General features: G+C 39.1%; 1 protein-coding gene across 2 annotated transcripts in view; it reads left to right on the top strand.

The window, feature by feature from the left end:
* Positions 1 to 532: 532 nt before the first annotated feature.
* The window catches only part of EPSTI1 (epithelial stromal interaction 1), an 85,443-nt gene continuing 67,450 nt past the window's right edge, over positions 533 to 18,525 (top strand). For both annotated transcript variants that reach the window (XM_069467215.1, XM_069467216.1), the window contains exons 1-2: positions 533 to 835; positions 17,357 to 17,415. In XM_069467215.1, the coding sequence (XP_069323316.1) occupies positions 657 to 835; positions 17,357 to 17,415 (238 nt within the window). In that variant the 5' untranslated portion in view covers positions 533 to 656. The remainder of the gene's footprint in view (positions 836 to 17,356; positions 17,416 to 18,525) is intronic.

Below are 18,525 nucleotides of genomic sequence, written 5' to 3'. Positions count from 1 at the left end.
TTGCTTAGCAAGGCTGCCTGGAGAATCCTGTCTACCTCAGCTTGCTTCTGCAGCTTTGTGGGTTTTTGTTTTTTGTTTTCTGCTCTTTTGATTTCACTTTCCATTTCCTCTAACTCGAAAGTATCTGCACTGGTGACAACCAAACGGCAGTCATTACTGATAAAAGACAATGTTTTGTTTAGAAGATCTTAAGTTATGGACTTCATCTGGTGTCCTAAGGTTACAATATTGTTCGCAGTTTCAAACACGCAGCTGTAACCTCAAATGAGAGTTACCTGTTAAACAGTTCCTAAGGTATCTTTCAGGATTCTAGTCACCTTGCGGCTCCTCGCTCACAAGGTGTCCGTGGCTGATCACAGCTGTCTACCCTTATTGCCCTCTAAGGTGGGTGTGAGACCTTTAAACTGACTCACCTGTTGCCGGCCAAGCCCGCTCCGCTCCACATCCTGGGCGGGCGCGGCCGAGCTGTCGAGCTGTCAACCTGGGCCGAGGTCGGAGGGCGCTTCCGAGGAGAGGGAATGGGGAAGTTCCCCGGGGCGGGCGCATCTGCAACCGATAGCAAGAAATCGAAACTCAGCTGTTAAAACCGCTGCCCCTGCTCTTCGGGATCGCGTCTCGAGACCCGGCTGCAGCCCGAACTCCGCGGGTTCTGAAACATGTACACCCGCAGCAGGGTGCTGGGCTCCGGGCTGGGCGCCTCCTCTTCCTCCCGCCCGGGTCAGGACCCCCATGGGCAGCGCGGGGGGCTGGGCCCGCTGCCAGGCCAGAGACCCGGTTTGGAGGCAGCCCCCGAGGGCCCTTCGCGGGAGAGCACAGAGCACGCGGGCCACAGGCGGTAAGTCGCAACCTGTCCTGGTGGAGGGAGCCCAGGCCCCAAACATACTCACAGGCACCTTGTTGGTCTTGCAGTTTGAAACCACAGGGACTCAATAACGAATTTTGACAGAATGAAGGCTTATTCGCCTATATAAAACCACTCATGAACTGCCTTATTAATGGAGCCTGCTAGTTTGCAGGCCTTCACTAAATATTCAAAGCCCCATTCCTTTCAAGGAATTCCTTTCAAACTATTTTTTTTTTTTTTTTTTTTTTTTGAGACAGAGTCTTACTCTGTAGCCCCGGCTAGAGTGCCATGGTGTCAGCCTAGCTCACAGCAACCTCAAACTCCTGGGTTCAAATGAGCCTCTTGCCTCGGCCTCCCAAGCAGCTGGGACTAATTTTTCTATTTTTTTTTTTTTTTTTTTAAATAGAGGGAGGTCTCCTCTTGCTCAGGGTGACCTCAAACTCCTGGCCTCAAGCAATCCTCCCGTCTTGGCCTCCCAGAATGCTAGGATTACCGGCGTCAGCCACCATGCCTGGCCCCTTTGAAACTATTAATATTTTCCTGATTCTCATGACTGGCTACTGTTGAAAGATATGGGTGTGGAGAAACCACCTAGGCATCTTTCTAATTTTCCAGGTATCTCCAGAACTCATATTCCAACTAGTATGGAAATAAGTTTTCCCTTACTGTTCAAAAAAAATGGTGCCCTAAAATGGGATCACTACATCAAATGCCAGGGTAAGGGCCAAGGCAAAATGTGGTATGGGGTAGAAGATCCAAATGCTGCCTCTAGCTAGGAACAAACTCGTATCCCAATAAGGCTGCCAGATAGACTGCCCTCTTAGGACCAGAGGAGTGGGGCTGAGAGTGAGGAGGTGAGAGACTGGAATGCCCCTTGTCCTGGTATGGACATGTGCCCTAGGCAGGAACAGATAGGTAGCATCTATTCCTGGTCTTTGGTGCAGGGACTACTGTTGGTATCTTGGAAACATTTATTATGCAAAGTGTTAGCCTTTCTTTCCACCCAATGGAATGAACTGCTTTGACGCAACAGTATGGTTTGTAACAACATTACTACCTTTGAAGTGCTGCCTCTGTGAATTGGAACTATCCAAATGGTTTTATTTTTAGTCTCCCCTTTTTCATCGACTTCTAGTTACATGAAAGACAAATACTGGTTGCTAAGAAACAGTATATAACCTTATGACCAATAAACGGATTTTCTTTCATCCCTTAACTTTTGAAAGTACCAGGCCTTTGATACTATTCAGTTTAAAGTTACCCTTAGGTGGGGCAGATGATCTGAAAACCTATTAGAGATTGCAGCATTTCTTTCCTCCTCAGAGAAATTGGTGTCTTGCCACAATAGAAGAAGCTCATTAATTTAAAGTAATCTACATATCTATATGTGGTAGCATTTAATAGTAACAGAGGTCATGGACATACGGTCTCATGTCCATAAGTGGTTAATGATAATTACCACTTACATGGCTTTCTTCCCCCTATTAAAGCATTCATTAAGCTATTACCATTTATTTGTAAGCTCATATCATCTCATAAGCATTGCAGCTATTTTCTTATTTGATTATAATTACCCCAGAATCTTGTTGGACCAAATTACTCAGAAAATGGCAGTTTTCTGATTAGTTATCCAGGCCTCAATACCCTAAAGACGCCATCACATACTATTTTGTGATTCCTAAGATTTGCAAATAAACCATTAAAAAATACCTTAAAGAGTTCAGTTATCTCTCAGAGTCCTTTCTTTTCATGTGAATCAGTTGTAGTAAGCAGAGAATTATAAAATGCATTCCCTTTTAGGCGATTAATGTCTAAGATGTTGTTCGGACCTCTCTGAACTCTTCTTACATCCCCGTTGGTCACTTATATCCACTTTCTCACTGTTTCCTTTAACGGAAGTGGAAAACCAAGGAGAATGGATGGCAAATAGTATCTCAGTAAAATTAACAAAATAATTAAGGTTTTATTTTTGGGATATAGATTATAAGAATTTTGATGGAAAATTAAGAAAAGAGAGGATAAAATTAAGGGCTTTAATAGTAAAGCTTCATTTGTTCACTCACAATATACATGAATCTCTTTGGGCAGGCCCAGTGTGGGAATTAGGAACATGGGCTTTTACGCTAGGAAGACGTGGGTCAAAGTTCTGCTTATTGCTGTTACTCTCGGAACAAGATGCTTAGCTACTTTATGCCTCAGTTTCCTCATTCCTTAAAATGAGACAATACCAACCTCAAAGGGATTTTTTTAAGCATGTGTATATGCATAAAACATAACTTTATGCCTGGTAAAACAAATATCCAGTAAATATGGGTGCTGATATCCTTGAATTCATTTAGTCAATGTTTGTTGACCAAGTACTGTCATCCTTAAGTCAAGTGTTTGAGCCTTGTTAAAACACACTGATCATGTGTAACCTAAACTTTTGTACCTCCATAATATGCTGAAATAAAAAAAAATTATAAAACAAAAACACACTAATTTAAAACAGCTGCTTACATATAAACAAAATACACTAATAAAAATATATGGCAACCTCTTAACATATCAAAAGATTCCAAGGACCTCTGATAGACTTTCAGGCAAGGTTGAGTTTTTGATGGAATTTGGATTTATTACAAGTATTTACTAATTCATGTTGGCTTTCCTAATAATTTTTAGTTGGTGATTTTTATCTTGTCCCTAAACATCATGAGCTATCTGCTTATATTTAAAGAGAAAAAAGCTTACACAAACTTAAAATCTAATTCTTTACCCTTCCTTCCTTTCAATATTTTGCTTGTTTGTAAATATCTCTTACTCATATCACATCTAGATAACCATAAGACAAAGGCATGGGTTTACCTAGTTTTACCCACTTCTGGGCAATAGCCTCTTGTCTGTAATATTAATGGTAATATAGAGTTCATGTCACATTCAGATTCTTCTCTATAACCATACCTGTTCCTTTAGCTTAATGCTGTTTGAAGGAAATAAAGTATTTTGAAAATGAACCTATAATGTAGAATTTTACTATATAGTTAAATTTAACATAATTTATATACAGATTCAGTTTAACATATGTGTGGCCTACTTCATCCTGAGTACTGTAGACTTAAATGAGCAATAATAACAGCAAGCACTTATGTAGTGCTTACTGTGTAAAAGTGCATTATGTATATTAACTCTTTCAGTCCTCACAACAACCTTGTAATACAAGAGGGTCTCTAGTTTAGAATAATTAATTAAAAACAGGAACAAATAACCAACAAAAAAGCTTTTATGAAACTTGCTGTCTAATTGATAGGGCAGACATTTATCAGATAATTACATGAATAAATCTTTATATGCACTACAAAGGAAAGCCAGGGCCTTGAGCTAGTTTTAGGAATAGGAAAATCTTTCCCAAAAGGTGATATTTGAGCTGCATTCTATAGGATAATTAGTTGTGTGGTTTTTCTGACACTAAATATGTCATTCCTGTACCAACTAACTCTACCACCAACTGGGTGTCCGACAATTCAATTGTGACATTAACTACCCAGGGTTAGTGCAGACTCCACAGATTAAGGGCTCAGTCCTACAAGACTGCCTGCCCCTACTTCAGACTTCAGCCACCAGTGACGAATGGGGTCCCTAGGATGCTTTCACTTCTGCCCAGCAGACTACAAGTGTGGAGGTTCCCATGACTTCTCCCCTTCCTCAGTTTTGATAATTCACTAGACTAACTCATAGAACTCATGGAAACAACTATACTGAAAATCAGTTTTATTATAAAGGATATAACTCAAGCAGTCAAATGGAAGAGATGCATAAGGCATCTCTTGGGGGGGAAAGGAGTGGTGGTGTGGGGTATGAAGAACTTCCATACTCTCTCTGGGTAGGTGCCTCTATGTGGTCACCAACTTGGAAGACCCCCAACCTGGAGGCTCAAGAGCTTTTACTGAGGCTTTATTATGCAGGCATGATTGATTAAATCACTGGCCATTGGTGATTCAACTCAATCTCCAGCCCCTCTCCTCTTCCCAGAGATTGGGATAGGGCTGAAAGTTTTAAGCCTGTAATCACATAATAGTTTTTCTAGGGATCAGTACCCATCCTGAAGCTATCTAGGGACTCCCGCAAAGAGTCATCTTGTTAGTATACAAAAGACACATCACTCAGGGGATCCCAAGGGTTTGGAAGCTCTGTGCCAAAACCCAGGGACAATGACCAAATATTTATTTTTTTATTATACCACAGGAGTTTAAATGGCCTTTGTGCATCCAGAGAAACTTGTCATTTAGATCTTCTTCAAAAAAACTTGCTGTGGGGAACATTGACAACTGACAGCTCCAGCTGCCACCCTTGGAATCCATTATACCCTTTGCTCTGAGTGCTTGCTTACACTGCACCCTTCCCAGCCAGGGTCTGAGCATTCCAGGGCGCTGGTGCCCGCCCATTCCTGGCCCATGTGGGACTCTTCTATTGGGTAACTTTTGCTGGAAGATTTCCCCATATTCCTGTCCAAGGTTTTCTCAGAACCATATAGCTGTCTGAGGTTCTTTCTGCTCAATCCTCCTTCCTGGTGTCCTTTCATACATAGTATGAAAGTTGTCAGAATCTAAATGAAGTCACTTGTGTCAAACTGACAAATGGAGCTGGGGCCACAAAGGGAGGATTTTCAAGCACATATACCTGACAACAAGAACTATCAACAAGGCTCAGCAAAAACCATGACCTTGCACAAAGGTCACACTGTAACCTTACACAAAAAATAATTCTGCAAGGACAGCTGCCCAGCAACTACGTGTCTAACCTTGGACTGATGCCACCCTTGTTATTGATTCTTGTAACCAAGGATAATTGTCTCAAAACAACTTATGTAACTCTCCTCGTTTATCCTTTAAAAATCCTTGTCTTTCTTTACCTCCCTGAATATGCCCACCGTATTCCCCCTGCATTGCTCAATCCTGAATGAATATCATTTTCGTCTAGAGAGCCTCTCTGTTATTTAGGTTTTGACAACAGGTATCAGACCTGCTCTTGTTCTCAAGGCTTTCCCTGCCAACTCTTGCTCCCTCTTCCTTTATCCTTCACAGGCATAGATCTCTTGCATGGCTAACCCCGTCTTGGTGTCAGCTTCTGGAGAACCCAAACTGACGCCGTCTCTAAGATACTTCATACTGCAACCACAACAGCTTAGACACTCATGTCCATTGTTGGCAAGCTATTTACGCACATTGGGGAAACCTACACTTTCTTATTTCTTCTCTTGGGGCCCATGGGGCATTCCCTGGTTGGTTGGTTGGTTGGTTGGTTGGTTTTGAGACTTAGTCTCACTCTGTTACCTGAGCTAGAGTGCAATGGCATCATCATAGCTCACTGCAACCTCAAACTCCTGGACTAAGGAAATCCTTCTGCCTCAGCCTCCCAAGTATCTGGGACTATAGGTGCATACTACCATGCTCAGCTAATTTTTCTAATTTTTTGTAGAGCTACTATGTCACTCAGGTTAGTCTTAAACTCCTGACCTCAAGCGATCCTCCTGCCTTGGCCTCCCAAAGTGCTGAGATGACAGGCATTAGCTGCTGCATCTGGCCCCCTAATTTGCTTAATCCAACTTAAATGCTTCTCACCAGCTAGTTATGCTCTGGGGAAGGAAATAACCCTTGAACTGACAATTTTTCTTCCCTTCATCCTCAAACCTTCAAGGGAGATAAAGGAGGAGCATAAAGGATGGCTTGGAGAGGGTACTTATTAATTAATGGCCATTCTTGATTTTTTTTCTTTTCTCCTTAAATAACTCTGTGTTTATATTTTGTAAATATAATATGGAATATAAGGTAAGATATATTATAGCCATTAAGTTGTAGTGTTAAATTTTTATAAACATCACTATTTAATGTGCATATTTTGAAACCCTGAAGTACGGTTTCTTATGTCTAAGACAGAACTTAAGTCATTCTTGATTCTCATTATTTGCATCTGAACCAGCCACATAAAATATTCTTAAATTAAAGGCAAGTTTTTGCAAATATATTAGAGCATATAAGAACTGCTTTCACTATTTCTTCCTCACTGCAATGCTCCAGATTTTAATTTCCTCTCCCCATATGATTACAAGAAAATACACTTCTGCCTATAGATGCTAAACGACATGAAAACATCAGGCTATTACTCCTCCCTGGAGATGGAGAAGTGAATAATGCTGACATTCTTCTTAGCGTTATGAAATAATAGTACACTGGAAGAGGAGATCTGTGATTGATTGTAATGAGTAATCTTCTTGAGTAATTTTCTCAGTATAGCTATTCATTAGGGGATTATTTGACTCAATCTCTAGGCAAGGCTCATAAGCATTCAGAAAGGTTATAAAGCAACAGATAGTAGTTAACTCTTAATGATATGGCCCAATGAGTTGGGTAAGTATCTCAGTGATTACCAGATTCTAATACTGAATTAACCAATAGAGCTCTGCTTTTTTGACTTATTTTTGACAAGAGAAATGTGATAAAGGATTGCAATACTGTGGTGGCATAAAGTAAATTAGTTGTGACCTGGAATAATTAAACTGGCTACTCGTAAGAGACTAAAACCAAAATAACCATCAGTGGCTCACATATGTTGAACGATTCACCATGTGCTAACCTTGTGTTAAGCATGTCATGTACATTACTGCATTTTCTCTTCACAGTAAACCCTTTGCCACCTTACAGATGAGGAAACTGAGTCTTGAAAGATTAAGTGGTTTCCTGAGATTTTCTGGCTTTTAAGTCACAGAACTAGCATTTAAACCTGTCTGTCTACTGAAGTCTGGATTCCAAACAGGATGTGGAGCAGGAGGAGGGAGTGATGCTGAAGCTAGCTAAGGTCCCGTCAATTTTATGGTCACACCAGGAAAAGAAAAATTCTATAGGCTACAAATAGTGGTAACATAGAAATAGTAACATGACTTTTATTTTCAGTTGTAGGGGAGAAAAGATTTCTTTCCTTACCTATCCCCTAGGTTCATGGCTGAGAGCCCCATAATAAAAGAGTAACAAGAGAAAAACATATAAATTGATTTAATATAAGTTTTACATGACATTGGAGCCTTCAGAAATGAAGACCTAAAGAAACAAGGAAAACTCTTTTTATTTCTTAGATTTGATCAAGAGTTAGAGGCCAGGCATGGTGGCTCATGCCTGTAATCCCAGCACTTTGAGAGGCTGAGGTGGGAGGATCCCTTGAAGCCAAGAGTTCAAGATCAGCCTGGGAATAAATAGGAAGACTCCTGTCTCTACCAAAAAAAAAAAAAAAAGTCTAGGTATAATTGGTCAAAATGTGGTACAATCTAATGGTAATAAACTAATTTTTAATGGGGAAACTTAGCAAGGCCTGTTTGTTCAAATTCTTTGTGTCTCCATTCCTTTCCTCTAGGTATAGGGAGGATCCCTCTGAAATGAGGGTTTTATGACCTATTAATACTTTAGAGGAAAGTCAGAGAATTTTTGTATGCCTGCTTCAGGGGTGAATGGTGGGAAAAGGTCAGAGAGACCTTCCTGTTTCTGGTGTTTTATTAAATGCCAAAGTGCCATATTTTGGAATGGTGTGTCCTGAACCCATCATAGCTTTAAAGTGATTTAGATAGAGAAGTAGTTTGCAAGAGCCAAGTTTCTATGGGGATCCCCTTTTCCCTGCTGCTTTTCATGAATGACAGCTTGGTGACCTTGTGTTGGGGCAGTTCTTTCACTGTCACTGTGCAACCTCAATAACATAATGATGTCCAGTGATTTGACTTCAGACTTCTGACCATAGCCTACAGTGAGCAATTCATTTGATGACATGACCTAGTACATGCATGAGTATATATTAGGGCATTTATAACTGGAAAAAAAATTTCACAGAACAATTTTCACCCTTACTATATATGATGTACTCTGACATTTTCTATTTCTTGTTCATTAAAAATCCATTGAATTGATTTCACAACCCATTAATAGGTTACCACCTACAGTTTGAACAGCACAGTTCTATGCATGGCAGAAGGAATTGTGAGAGTGGATGAAAGGAAAAGACATTTTGATTTGATTAGATCAAATTTACCTTCCTATTTGTGCAGGAAGGTAGAAATTATGGTCCTGTTTAGAATTAATTTCCAACTTTTCTGCACTGCATTCCACTCCTCAGTATGGTAGGTTTTCCAAGTCTTAAGGAGCAATCATTTTTGTTCAAATACAATATCATCAAAAATGAGTGGGAATTTCTCAAAAAAGTCTTTGACAGCTGAAACAGTGAAACAATAAATCAACAGGATGATGAAAGCTTGAAAACACATAATACCTATAATAATCAGTAGAAGCATAGCAGAAATGAGAAAAAAGAAACTTAGTTCAATTACACAGTAAGGTTACTTACTTCAAAGTCAGTAGAGTGCTGTAAGGTTATACGTATTGTTAAGGTTAATTGCATCCATTCAGAATGTATTTGAATCTGAAACAAAAGCTTAAGAGGAAAAAACAATCAAAGGGAAGAAGATTGCATTTGAAGGGTCTGTTCTGTATCAGAGAATCAGCTCCATGATGGTTCCTTTGTTCTGTAATGTTTGTAATTCCCCCCCCCCCACCTCCCCAAATATGAAGACTTAAAAGGCAATCCATTAAAATCCTGTAGAAAAACTGGACATTTACCATCATTAAAACTCAAGGCCTAGTATTGCCTGATGTTTGTTTTACTATGGTGCTGGTGAGAGCAGAAACCTCTGCTACCTAACCTTGTAAGAAAATCTGCGCCCTTGCTTTAAGAAATATTTCTTTTAAGCATTTCTCCATTTAAAAATCTTTGGACTATTTACTCCTGATTGTAAAAGTAAAGTCATATCTGCTTGTTATAAAAATGCAAGAATTACAAAAATAACACAGAATGTGGAAGTCCCCTGTGAGTCTGACCCTTAGAAATAAACACTTCAAAGATTTTAGTGTAAAGAAAATCTTTATTTTTAAAGTATAGATTCTGCACTTTGACTCTTCATGCCAAGTGGAAAATCATAGCGCCATTATGCCCTTTTCTACTTCCAATAGAGGGTGACAGGTATTCTTTTTCTAATCTTTATTTTACAATGTGATCGCTCTCTGTCATATAGACAGATACTGTTTTTTTCACGTTGGTTTATTATTTAGTTGCACAAGGAAGCAACTCTTCTTCTCCCGGTGGAATCTTGGATAATCTGTGTGGTACTCTTTCCAAAAGTAACCTGATCTAATCATGAAGAAATAATAATTTCCTTAAATCCAGTTTGTAAGGAATTCTATAAGACAGTTTACCTGGACTTTTCAAAACTGTCAGTAATGAAAGAAAGACAAATGTCAAGGACATTGTCCTAGATTATAGGACTGAGGCAAAAATCTCAATCAATGAAAGTTTATTAAGCCAAGATTTTGAGGACACCTGGGGAAAAACACGAACTGCATATGGTGGGGAAGAGTTGTGGAGTGAAGGAAGCATCAATTGTGTAGATCCTGGGTAGGTGGAAGAATGTCTGCTTCTGTCTTGTCTCCAGTTCTGTTACCTGTAAGATAAACTTGTAATTCCTTATTAGTGTGGAATCAGATAGGCTTTAGGTGCTAGACATAGGTACAATTTGCATGTCCTTGCTTATGGTAGGTTAGCAAGAAATTTCCTTAATGAGTGATTTGTGGGGCCAGCTCTTCACAGGTGCCTGAGGTTGTGATTTTCTTTTTACACAGTCTACAGAGATGTGTCAAACATCAGGAATGTGTAATCCATAATTGGATCTGGGATGAGGAAGGGTTGGAAGATATATTAAAATTGGAACAATTTGGAAATTTGAATGTAGACTATTAGGCAATATTATATCAATATTAATGTGTATTAATACAATATGATAATGTTTAAGTAGGAGACTGTCGTTGTTTCTAAGAGAGACATGTTGAAAGATTTAGGGGTGATGTATTCTGACCCTGCAGCTTACTTTCATGTGGTTCAGAAAAAAAAGAGGAGAGAGAAAAAGCAACTGTGGAAAAAACATTAACAATTGGTAAATACAGGTACATAGTATATAGGTCTTCATTTTACTTATATTTTAACTTTGTTAGGCTTAAAATTTTTTCAATAAAAAATTGAGGAAAAAGTAATTTTAGGTAATATCCTAAAGCTCATTATGCCTTCTACTTCCTTTTTTCCTTATGTTCTCTTTTGGAACCCAAAGAACTTAAAAGAAGCTTTGTCATGGAGCTGTATACTTAAGATTTATGCAGTTTATTGCAGATGTATTATGCCTCAAATAATTCAATGAAAAAAGCCTGGGGTGAGAACCATGCTACCATTTACAGGGAAAAAATATTTACTAATCTTTAAAAAGACCTTTTTATCAATACCACTTTGTTTCATGCAGTGGTTCTTATTATTCCTGGGACACAAAAGAATCAGAAGCCAGGATATAGATATTAGAGGCAAGAGCCAAAACCAGGGATGTAAAAAAAAAAAAAAAAAATTAGTAAACTTATATTAGTAAACACATATTTGTGAAAGAAAATACGGCAAAGGGATTCAGTAACAGCATTAAAAAAGGAGATGCACTATTGATTCAGGGCAAGGTTCTATTGCATATAAGAAGATAGGTGTTATATCTGCTATATATAGTTATTATAATTAAATATAAAAAAGATGTCCCCCATAGGTGTTAGGCACATATGGCTTTGTTTATTTATCTCCTATAAAATAAATCTGAAGGTAGGTAGTCTAGGGTTCATCTGGCACAAATAATAGGCAACTGTAATATAACATTTATTTTCTGGCATGGTTCTAAGCACTTAATATAGTATCTATGTGCTATGAGGTAGAAAGTTGTTATCCCTATGTCACTAGTGAAAAAAATAGAAAAACTAAGTAATTTGCTCAAAGTTGTACAGTTAGGAAGTAACAAAATTAGAATTTGAAGCCAGGCAGTTTGGCAACAGATTACCACTAATGTGGTGGTTTTGTGGTCACAGAGCACCGGACTGGTTCTGTCTTTCTGCTTTGCCAGTCCTGATTCATGTCTTCCGTATTCAAGTTGCCTCATTGACCAAGATAGCTGCTTCAGCACCAGCTACCACTAAAGCCTTCCAGGAAGGAGGAAAGCAACAAAATAGCTTTTTCTACCTGTCTGTCTCCATTTAAAGGAGCTTTCCTGGAAACCCCTCTCAATGGCTTCCACTTACTTCTCAGTTTCTCAATTTAATCCCATGGTTACATCTAGCTATAAAGAAGGCTGTAGTCTTGTCATTGGGCACATTGTCAATCCAAATAACACAGGAGTGCTATTACTAAGGAAGAAGTGAGAGCGAATGTTGAGTAGGGCTGGAATCTCTTCTAGTTTAAGAACTGAGGGTCAGGGCATAAGAGTGGAAAATTATCAAATGATTTAAACTGTCTCTGGGATTTTGGAAATGAAATGTATATCAAAGGAAGAAAAACTTAAATGTAGTCTACATTCCTATTCAGAGCAGTAGTCCCCAGCCTTTTTGGCACCAGGGATCGGTTTCATGGAAGACAATTTTTCCATGGACTGGGGTGATGTGCGGCTGGTTTTGGGATGATTCAAGTGCATTACGTTTAGTGTGCAGTCAAACCTCTCTGCTAATGATAATCTGTATTTGCAGCTGTTCCCCAGCCTCAGCTCCACCTCAGATCATCAGGCATTAGATTCTCATAAGGAGCACACAACCCAGATCCTTTGTGTGCACAGTTTACAGTAGGATTCATGCTCCTGTGAGAATCTAATGCTGCCCATGATCTGACAGGAGGCGGGGCTTATGCGGCAGTGCAAGCAATGGGAGGGCTCTAAATACAGACGAAGCTTCGCTGGCTCGCCTGCTGCTCACTTCCTGCTGTGCAGCCTGGTTCCCAACAGGCTATGGAAGCTCGTAATTATAGTCAAATCAAATCCTAGAACTCACATCTCTGTGTTCTGAAAATATGAGTTCCTTGTACTTATTTTTTTTACTGAGGAAGCAGTTTTAGACATTTTGCAAACATGCCTATCAATTGGTCCCCATCTCTATTTCCACCATTGGGTTTTTGGCCTCTTAAAGATGGTGAGTCTCTACAGTATTGTATAATACTTCATATACAGTCTTTTTATCTTTAGTCTGAATGCTTCTTGCTAACTTTATTTTGTAGCTTTTATTATTTATGTGTGTTTTTAAGTGAAAAACTACATCTCAGGTCCACTCTGTATGGTTGTGCAGGTTGGTCACTGCACACATGTGCCCAGCTAAGCTGTATTTTGGGGCTGAGATACATACCAAACCATGTGCCCTAGTGTGGGGTTACCGCCTCCTGAAAAAAGGGGCATGTTTTCTAAGTTGCATAAATTTGCATGTCTCACTGGGCAGTGGGGATCCTGGAATGTGTGTGTGTGAGTGCAGGCATGTGTCCCTCTTTCTAATTTTTATAAAGGCATCCTATAAACAAAGGCCCTGATGATTTCTTGCTTGTTTGTTTATCTTTATCCCCTGGGTGTCTATTCAGCCCATTAACAGAAGCTGTGAATTGATGAAAGAACTAACCAACTTCACATCTGCTTCTTGGGTGTGCAGACAATGTCTTAGGCTCTGCAGGTTCTGAGACGAAAGAGAATTCATAAGCCCTTCCATACCCAAGGTGTGAAGTGCTTGATCAGGAGTGGCGTAACAGGCTTAAGGGTCAAAGGTGATTTAGCTTGATCTTGTCATTTTTTTGTTTTTCTTGGTAATTTGATCTGTTTGCAAAGGAACTTTTGGAGACCTAAATGCCTCAAAAATTTTGCCTTATGTTGACTAAAAACAGTAAGCTTCAGATTCCTACATTGAAGCCCATGTAACAAAAACCAATATGGAATGCCATATCTAGAAAAATAAATATCCAATGCCTTTGGTTACCCAAGAATCCTCCTTTTTCTCAATTTATACATATCTAAGGATATGATTTTCTAGAGCTATGAAAACATCAAACCAATTTTTTTGTAGGACTGTAGACTTTACATGTCTACTATCCTGTTTGGAATTATCTGTTTGTAACTTCTATCGCTTTCTGAGTTTTCGCTCCTGACTACATTTCTTTTATAGTCAAACCACTGTTGTTCCTAATTAGAAATTTAAATTATATCTGGTGTAGTTTGTACACACCAGGGGATATATTTATGTGATACTTTTCGCCAGCCAAGATATTTTTCATAACTTCAGCATAACATTTTTTCATAGTGCTCGTTGATGAAACATTATAAAAATTGTGCAAGAATGCACACACAAAATACAGTTGTGTAACTCAGGAGAGACCTCAGAAGGAAAACATTTCTTGAATATCTTTATTTTATATATTTTTTATGGTGCAGAAAAAAATTTTTCTGTTTGTCTTGTGCTATTCTTTCACGTATTCTCCCTTAGTATGTCTTACTGATGCGTGCTGTTAGAAAGTGAAAACAATCTTACAAATTGAGACATTTCATTAAATTTCAATGAAGTAATTAAGGAGACTCATTTTCAAAAATATACATTTATTTCACTAGCTTGAGCGTTGCTTAATCAAGAAATGACCAGAATACTAAAGATTGGTTGGTTGGGCTTGTCTGGATCAGCGGCTTTGAGAGTCAGGCTGTGGAAAGGCGAGGCACTCAGGTTAAAACAGCAAAGGCCTTTGCTGTGGGTAGGAACTAATTGGCTGAAAACATTAATAAATTATCCTTGCTACTCATCTCAAGAGAAAGCTGAGAGAAGGGACTAATATTTGTCTCTACCGAGGCTTTACACTCTGCCGCATGATATTAAAAAATGAAAAGCATATCCTTAGATTTAAGCTCTTCTTCCTATAGCAAGTAAGAGAAATAGAAGCTGAATTACTTGGAAATGCTTTCTTGTGAATATCATCAAATGTTTTAGATTTGGCATTTTCAGCCAATAACATATTACTAAGGAGGTTGCCAAAGAATTCTCTAACATAAAGCTGGGACCACTGCCGAGGTTTAAGCTAAGATGCTTTCAGTTAAAAACCTCTAATTTCAGAGCTAATTTTTCCCCTCTTTTCATTTTCCTGTACTGGGCACCTGTAGGCTATGCACACTGGCCATAAACTGACTGCAGTCCTATTCCTCAGACTGAACGTTCTAGTATCTTCGTTGTCAGACTTAAAAACTTAATCAGATTAGATATTGTAGAATACAATCTTTTAAAAACGATTTTTCTTTCCAAACCTTTTCCAAAGTTTCCATACGAGAGTCCTATGGATGTGGAAAATTCTCTGTGAAGCTGCTCCTGGCAAAGAAACACTTTTGCCATTTCAGATCCTATGCTTTAAAACTCAGTGTGCTGTTCTCATTTCTTGCTATTCAGTTTTCTACTCCTGCAGTCTCTGTGGATCTCCTCTGCCTTGGATCTCTGACTACTTACATCATTCCACTTTAACACTTGTTTGGATATTCTTGTGCTATACTCTGGTGGTTCCTTGACTCATTCCTAACTAAAGTATACATTCTGTTAAAGTGGTTGGTATCTGTTTTGGTATCTGCCCTCACTCTCCACAAGCCTCTAACAGGTGTTGAGTTAAGTAGGTTGCATTGTTTGGAAGTCTATCAAGGGGTGAAGTTGAAGGACAGTCATATTTTATGCTTTCTACATTGAGTTGACAAGTTAGTTGCAGACAGTTGACTCGTCTCAGTCCAAACCGGATTTGAGTCTCAGCACTGTTGCTTAATTAATTCACCTAGTGATCTTTGGCACACAATTTAACCTCTGTGTCTTTAACAATGATTTATTAATTCCCAAGTTTCCTTTTAGCCCAGATGTTCTAAGATAGCTTGATTGATCTATAGCAGTGGTTCTCCCAGTGTGGTACTTAGATCAAGAACATCAGCATCACCTGAGGACTCGTTAAAAAATGGAAGTTATTGGACCCTAACAAGGTTGCCTACAAGCCCTGCAGGAGATCTGGGTGCACAATGAAGTTGGAGAACTACTGATCTACAGTGTAGTCAAATCTCTGGTATAGTGGGAAGCTCTATAGCACAATGTTAGCAGACATCGAAGATTGTGCAGCAGTTTCATAATTAGCAGTTAAATCTAGTATCTCGTGTTTCAGCTTCGAGGCTCTATAGAATGGTTTGCCATTGCATCATATTCGAGTTTCCAGGGGCTACCCACAGAATTGCAGCTCCCAAGCTCCTGTAAAATACTGGCACTTGAGGAGTGAAAAATTTTTCTTAGGGTGAACAAAGCATATGCAGTGGACAAGGGATTAATTTCCAGCGGCAGCCTCCTAATTTTGTATTCATAGCGTTGTATGTAGGCTAGGCTACACATGCAAGTCTGCTGATATACATTAGGTAATTGGGCATCCAGCAGGCCCATTTGCATGCAAAGGTTGTTGCACACCTCACATTTACAAGTCTAAAATTAAAGCCCAGTTTGAAGCTGGATGAAGGCTCGCCGCTAGGAAAATAATGAGATAAGGAAGAAATGGCTTCTGTTAATCAGCGCTTTGGGCCTCTACTGTTCAGTCTTTGCTAATTTGTCCTTTGAAATTGTACATTCCAGGTAGAAGAGAGAGTCTTCTAAGAGTATCTGGGTTTTTATTTTTATTTTTATTTTTTAAAAAAACAACAAACCCTATAATTATAAGCAGGTTGTGTTTACCTACAGCGTTTCCCCTGAAACTGTATTGCCATGCAAGCTGCAGTCTGTTACCCGGCTTTATTTTTGCTTTAGGAAGTATTCACGTTCTGTGGGACCACATGCATCATTTCAAAAAAGAGCCACCCCCACTACAAACTCACAAACTCGGTCTATGGCATCATTTTGTTTCAATTCAGCCCACATTTATCAAGCAGCTACTTTGTGCCAGGCACTGTGCCAGGGACTTGGAATACACATCATTTAAGCATAGTTTCTGCCCTCAAAATATTTTAAGTTCTGGTATCTCAGTGTTGAATATTTTTTGCTTAAATAAAGTCTTTCCTGATCCTCCTGTTTGAAGTTGACTCCTTGCTTTTCTGAGTTGATTGAACTCAAGCTGTGTCCCAAGGAGAATAAGAAACCCAGTGGACCCAGGCCTCGAAAAGTCAAAGCCTAAAAGCACGAGCCTGTGGCCAGTTGGCTACTCAGGTGGGTCACCATGACGAGGTAGCGGCATTGCAGATGGCCTGTCCTCTGTGGAAACAAAGAATGCACCACTCACTGTTTCCTGTATTCCCAGAGTGGGTCACAGGGCAGAGAAAATGCCAATCTAAAGCAATCTTAACGGGATTTACTCACAAGCGCCACCTAGAGGAACAGGGGAGGCCTACCAGGATGGTCTACCAGGCAGTCACTTGTCCCTTCATAAACTGCTATTTCCATATTCGGCTATGTCCATTTGTTTTACTTTGACAACAGATTGTAAGGTCCTGGAGAACAAACCTGGCTCTTGAGATCATTGCACACAGTCCCTATTTCATGGTGATGATCATAAATACAGTATTTTAGGAGAAAGAATGTCTGCTGGCTTCTATGCATTAGTTTCTCATACTAATATGCAGCTTTCCCCCCCTCTTCATTCTAGAACAGGCGCATATACTTTGATAGCACCAAATGAAAGCCGGAGAAATCAGATACAAAGAAGTATGTATATTTATTTCAAAATGTTTCTCATTTTCTTTACAATTGGTATGTTTTGGTACGAGGTGTTTTTATTTTTTGATTTATATAGACTCACCAGATCTCATCAAGCTTTTTTTCTTTTTAAACTTCAGTTTTAATTATACCTTTAAAAATATTGTTGAACACCTACAGTGTGTAGTACAAGAAAAAAATATTCTACGGTTAACACTTCTAAGTTCATTTCTCCATGTTAGTAACAGAACTCGTGGCACGATAGTAAGTCCTGGACTTCTGTTGTGCTTAACCAACGTTACACTTATTGCCAATGGACGGATCCCATCGCTGTAAGGTTGGTGTATGTGCTGCTGAAGTGAGCACAGTCCCTGTAAAGTTGGGCTGACTGGTGATGTTTTTATGGCACTATGAATACTTTTGAAATACAGACAAGTTATATACCAAATAGATCATGAAATAATTTGTACTTTTCTTGATTTGCCCCATCCCTCCTCAATGCAGTTTTTCTTTATCCTCTGCACTCTAATTCTGTAAGTATCAGAGTCTACCCTCAGCTGGTTTTATTTCTGTAGTTCACAAATAAAAAATGGATTATAACCTCCTTGAGAGCAGGGACCACATCTTACCCATTTTTGTGCTTCTTGTGCTTACTGTGTGTGTAGCATGTTTAATTTAAGTGCAGTAAATATAAATGCTGCCATGTAAAGTTACGGCATTATCCTTTAGAGTTGGGAGGAAAACTAAAGTTCACAAAGAGGTTGTGAGACTTGTTCAAGTCAAGCTGTGGGAATATCTGTGCTCTCCTTTGTTAGACGACTAATAGGAAATCTAATTTCATTACTAACGATGGACATAAGGGTGCAACAGAAAAGCAGCTCTGTTAAAGGGTTCCTCCCAGACAGGTAGCCCCCAGGTGATACCATGGGTTAGTGTAGAATATGACAATCACAACTGCCGGCAGTTCTGGTATCTTACAGGCTGTTGATTTAAATACCTAACAGGAACTTATATTAAATATCTCAGTGTGCTCTGGGTTTTTGAGATGTTTCAGAATTTTTTTTTTTTTTTTTTTCCTAATACTAAAAAAAGTCATCAATGGACATTGGGAACAATCAG

This window comes from Eulemur rufifrons, chromosome 4 (genome assembly GCF_041146395.1).
Source record: "Eulemur rufifrons isolate Redbay chromosome 4, OSU_ERuf_1, whole genome shotgun sequence".
In the NCBI taxonomy this organism is placed as follows: Eukaryota; Metazoa; Chordata; class Mammalia; order Primates; family Lemuridae; genus Eulemur; species Eulemur rufifrons.
The sequence above is the reverse complement of the archived record's forward strand: the minus strand, read 5'-3'. Positions and strand labels throughout refer to the sequence as shown.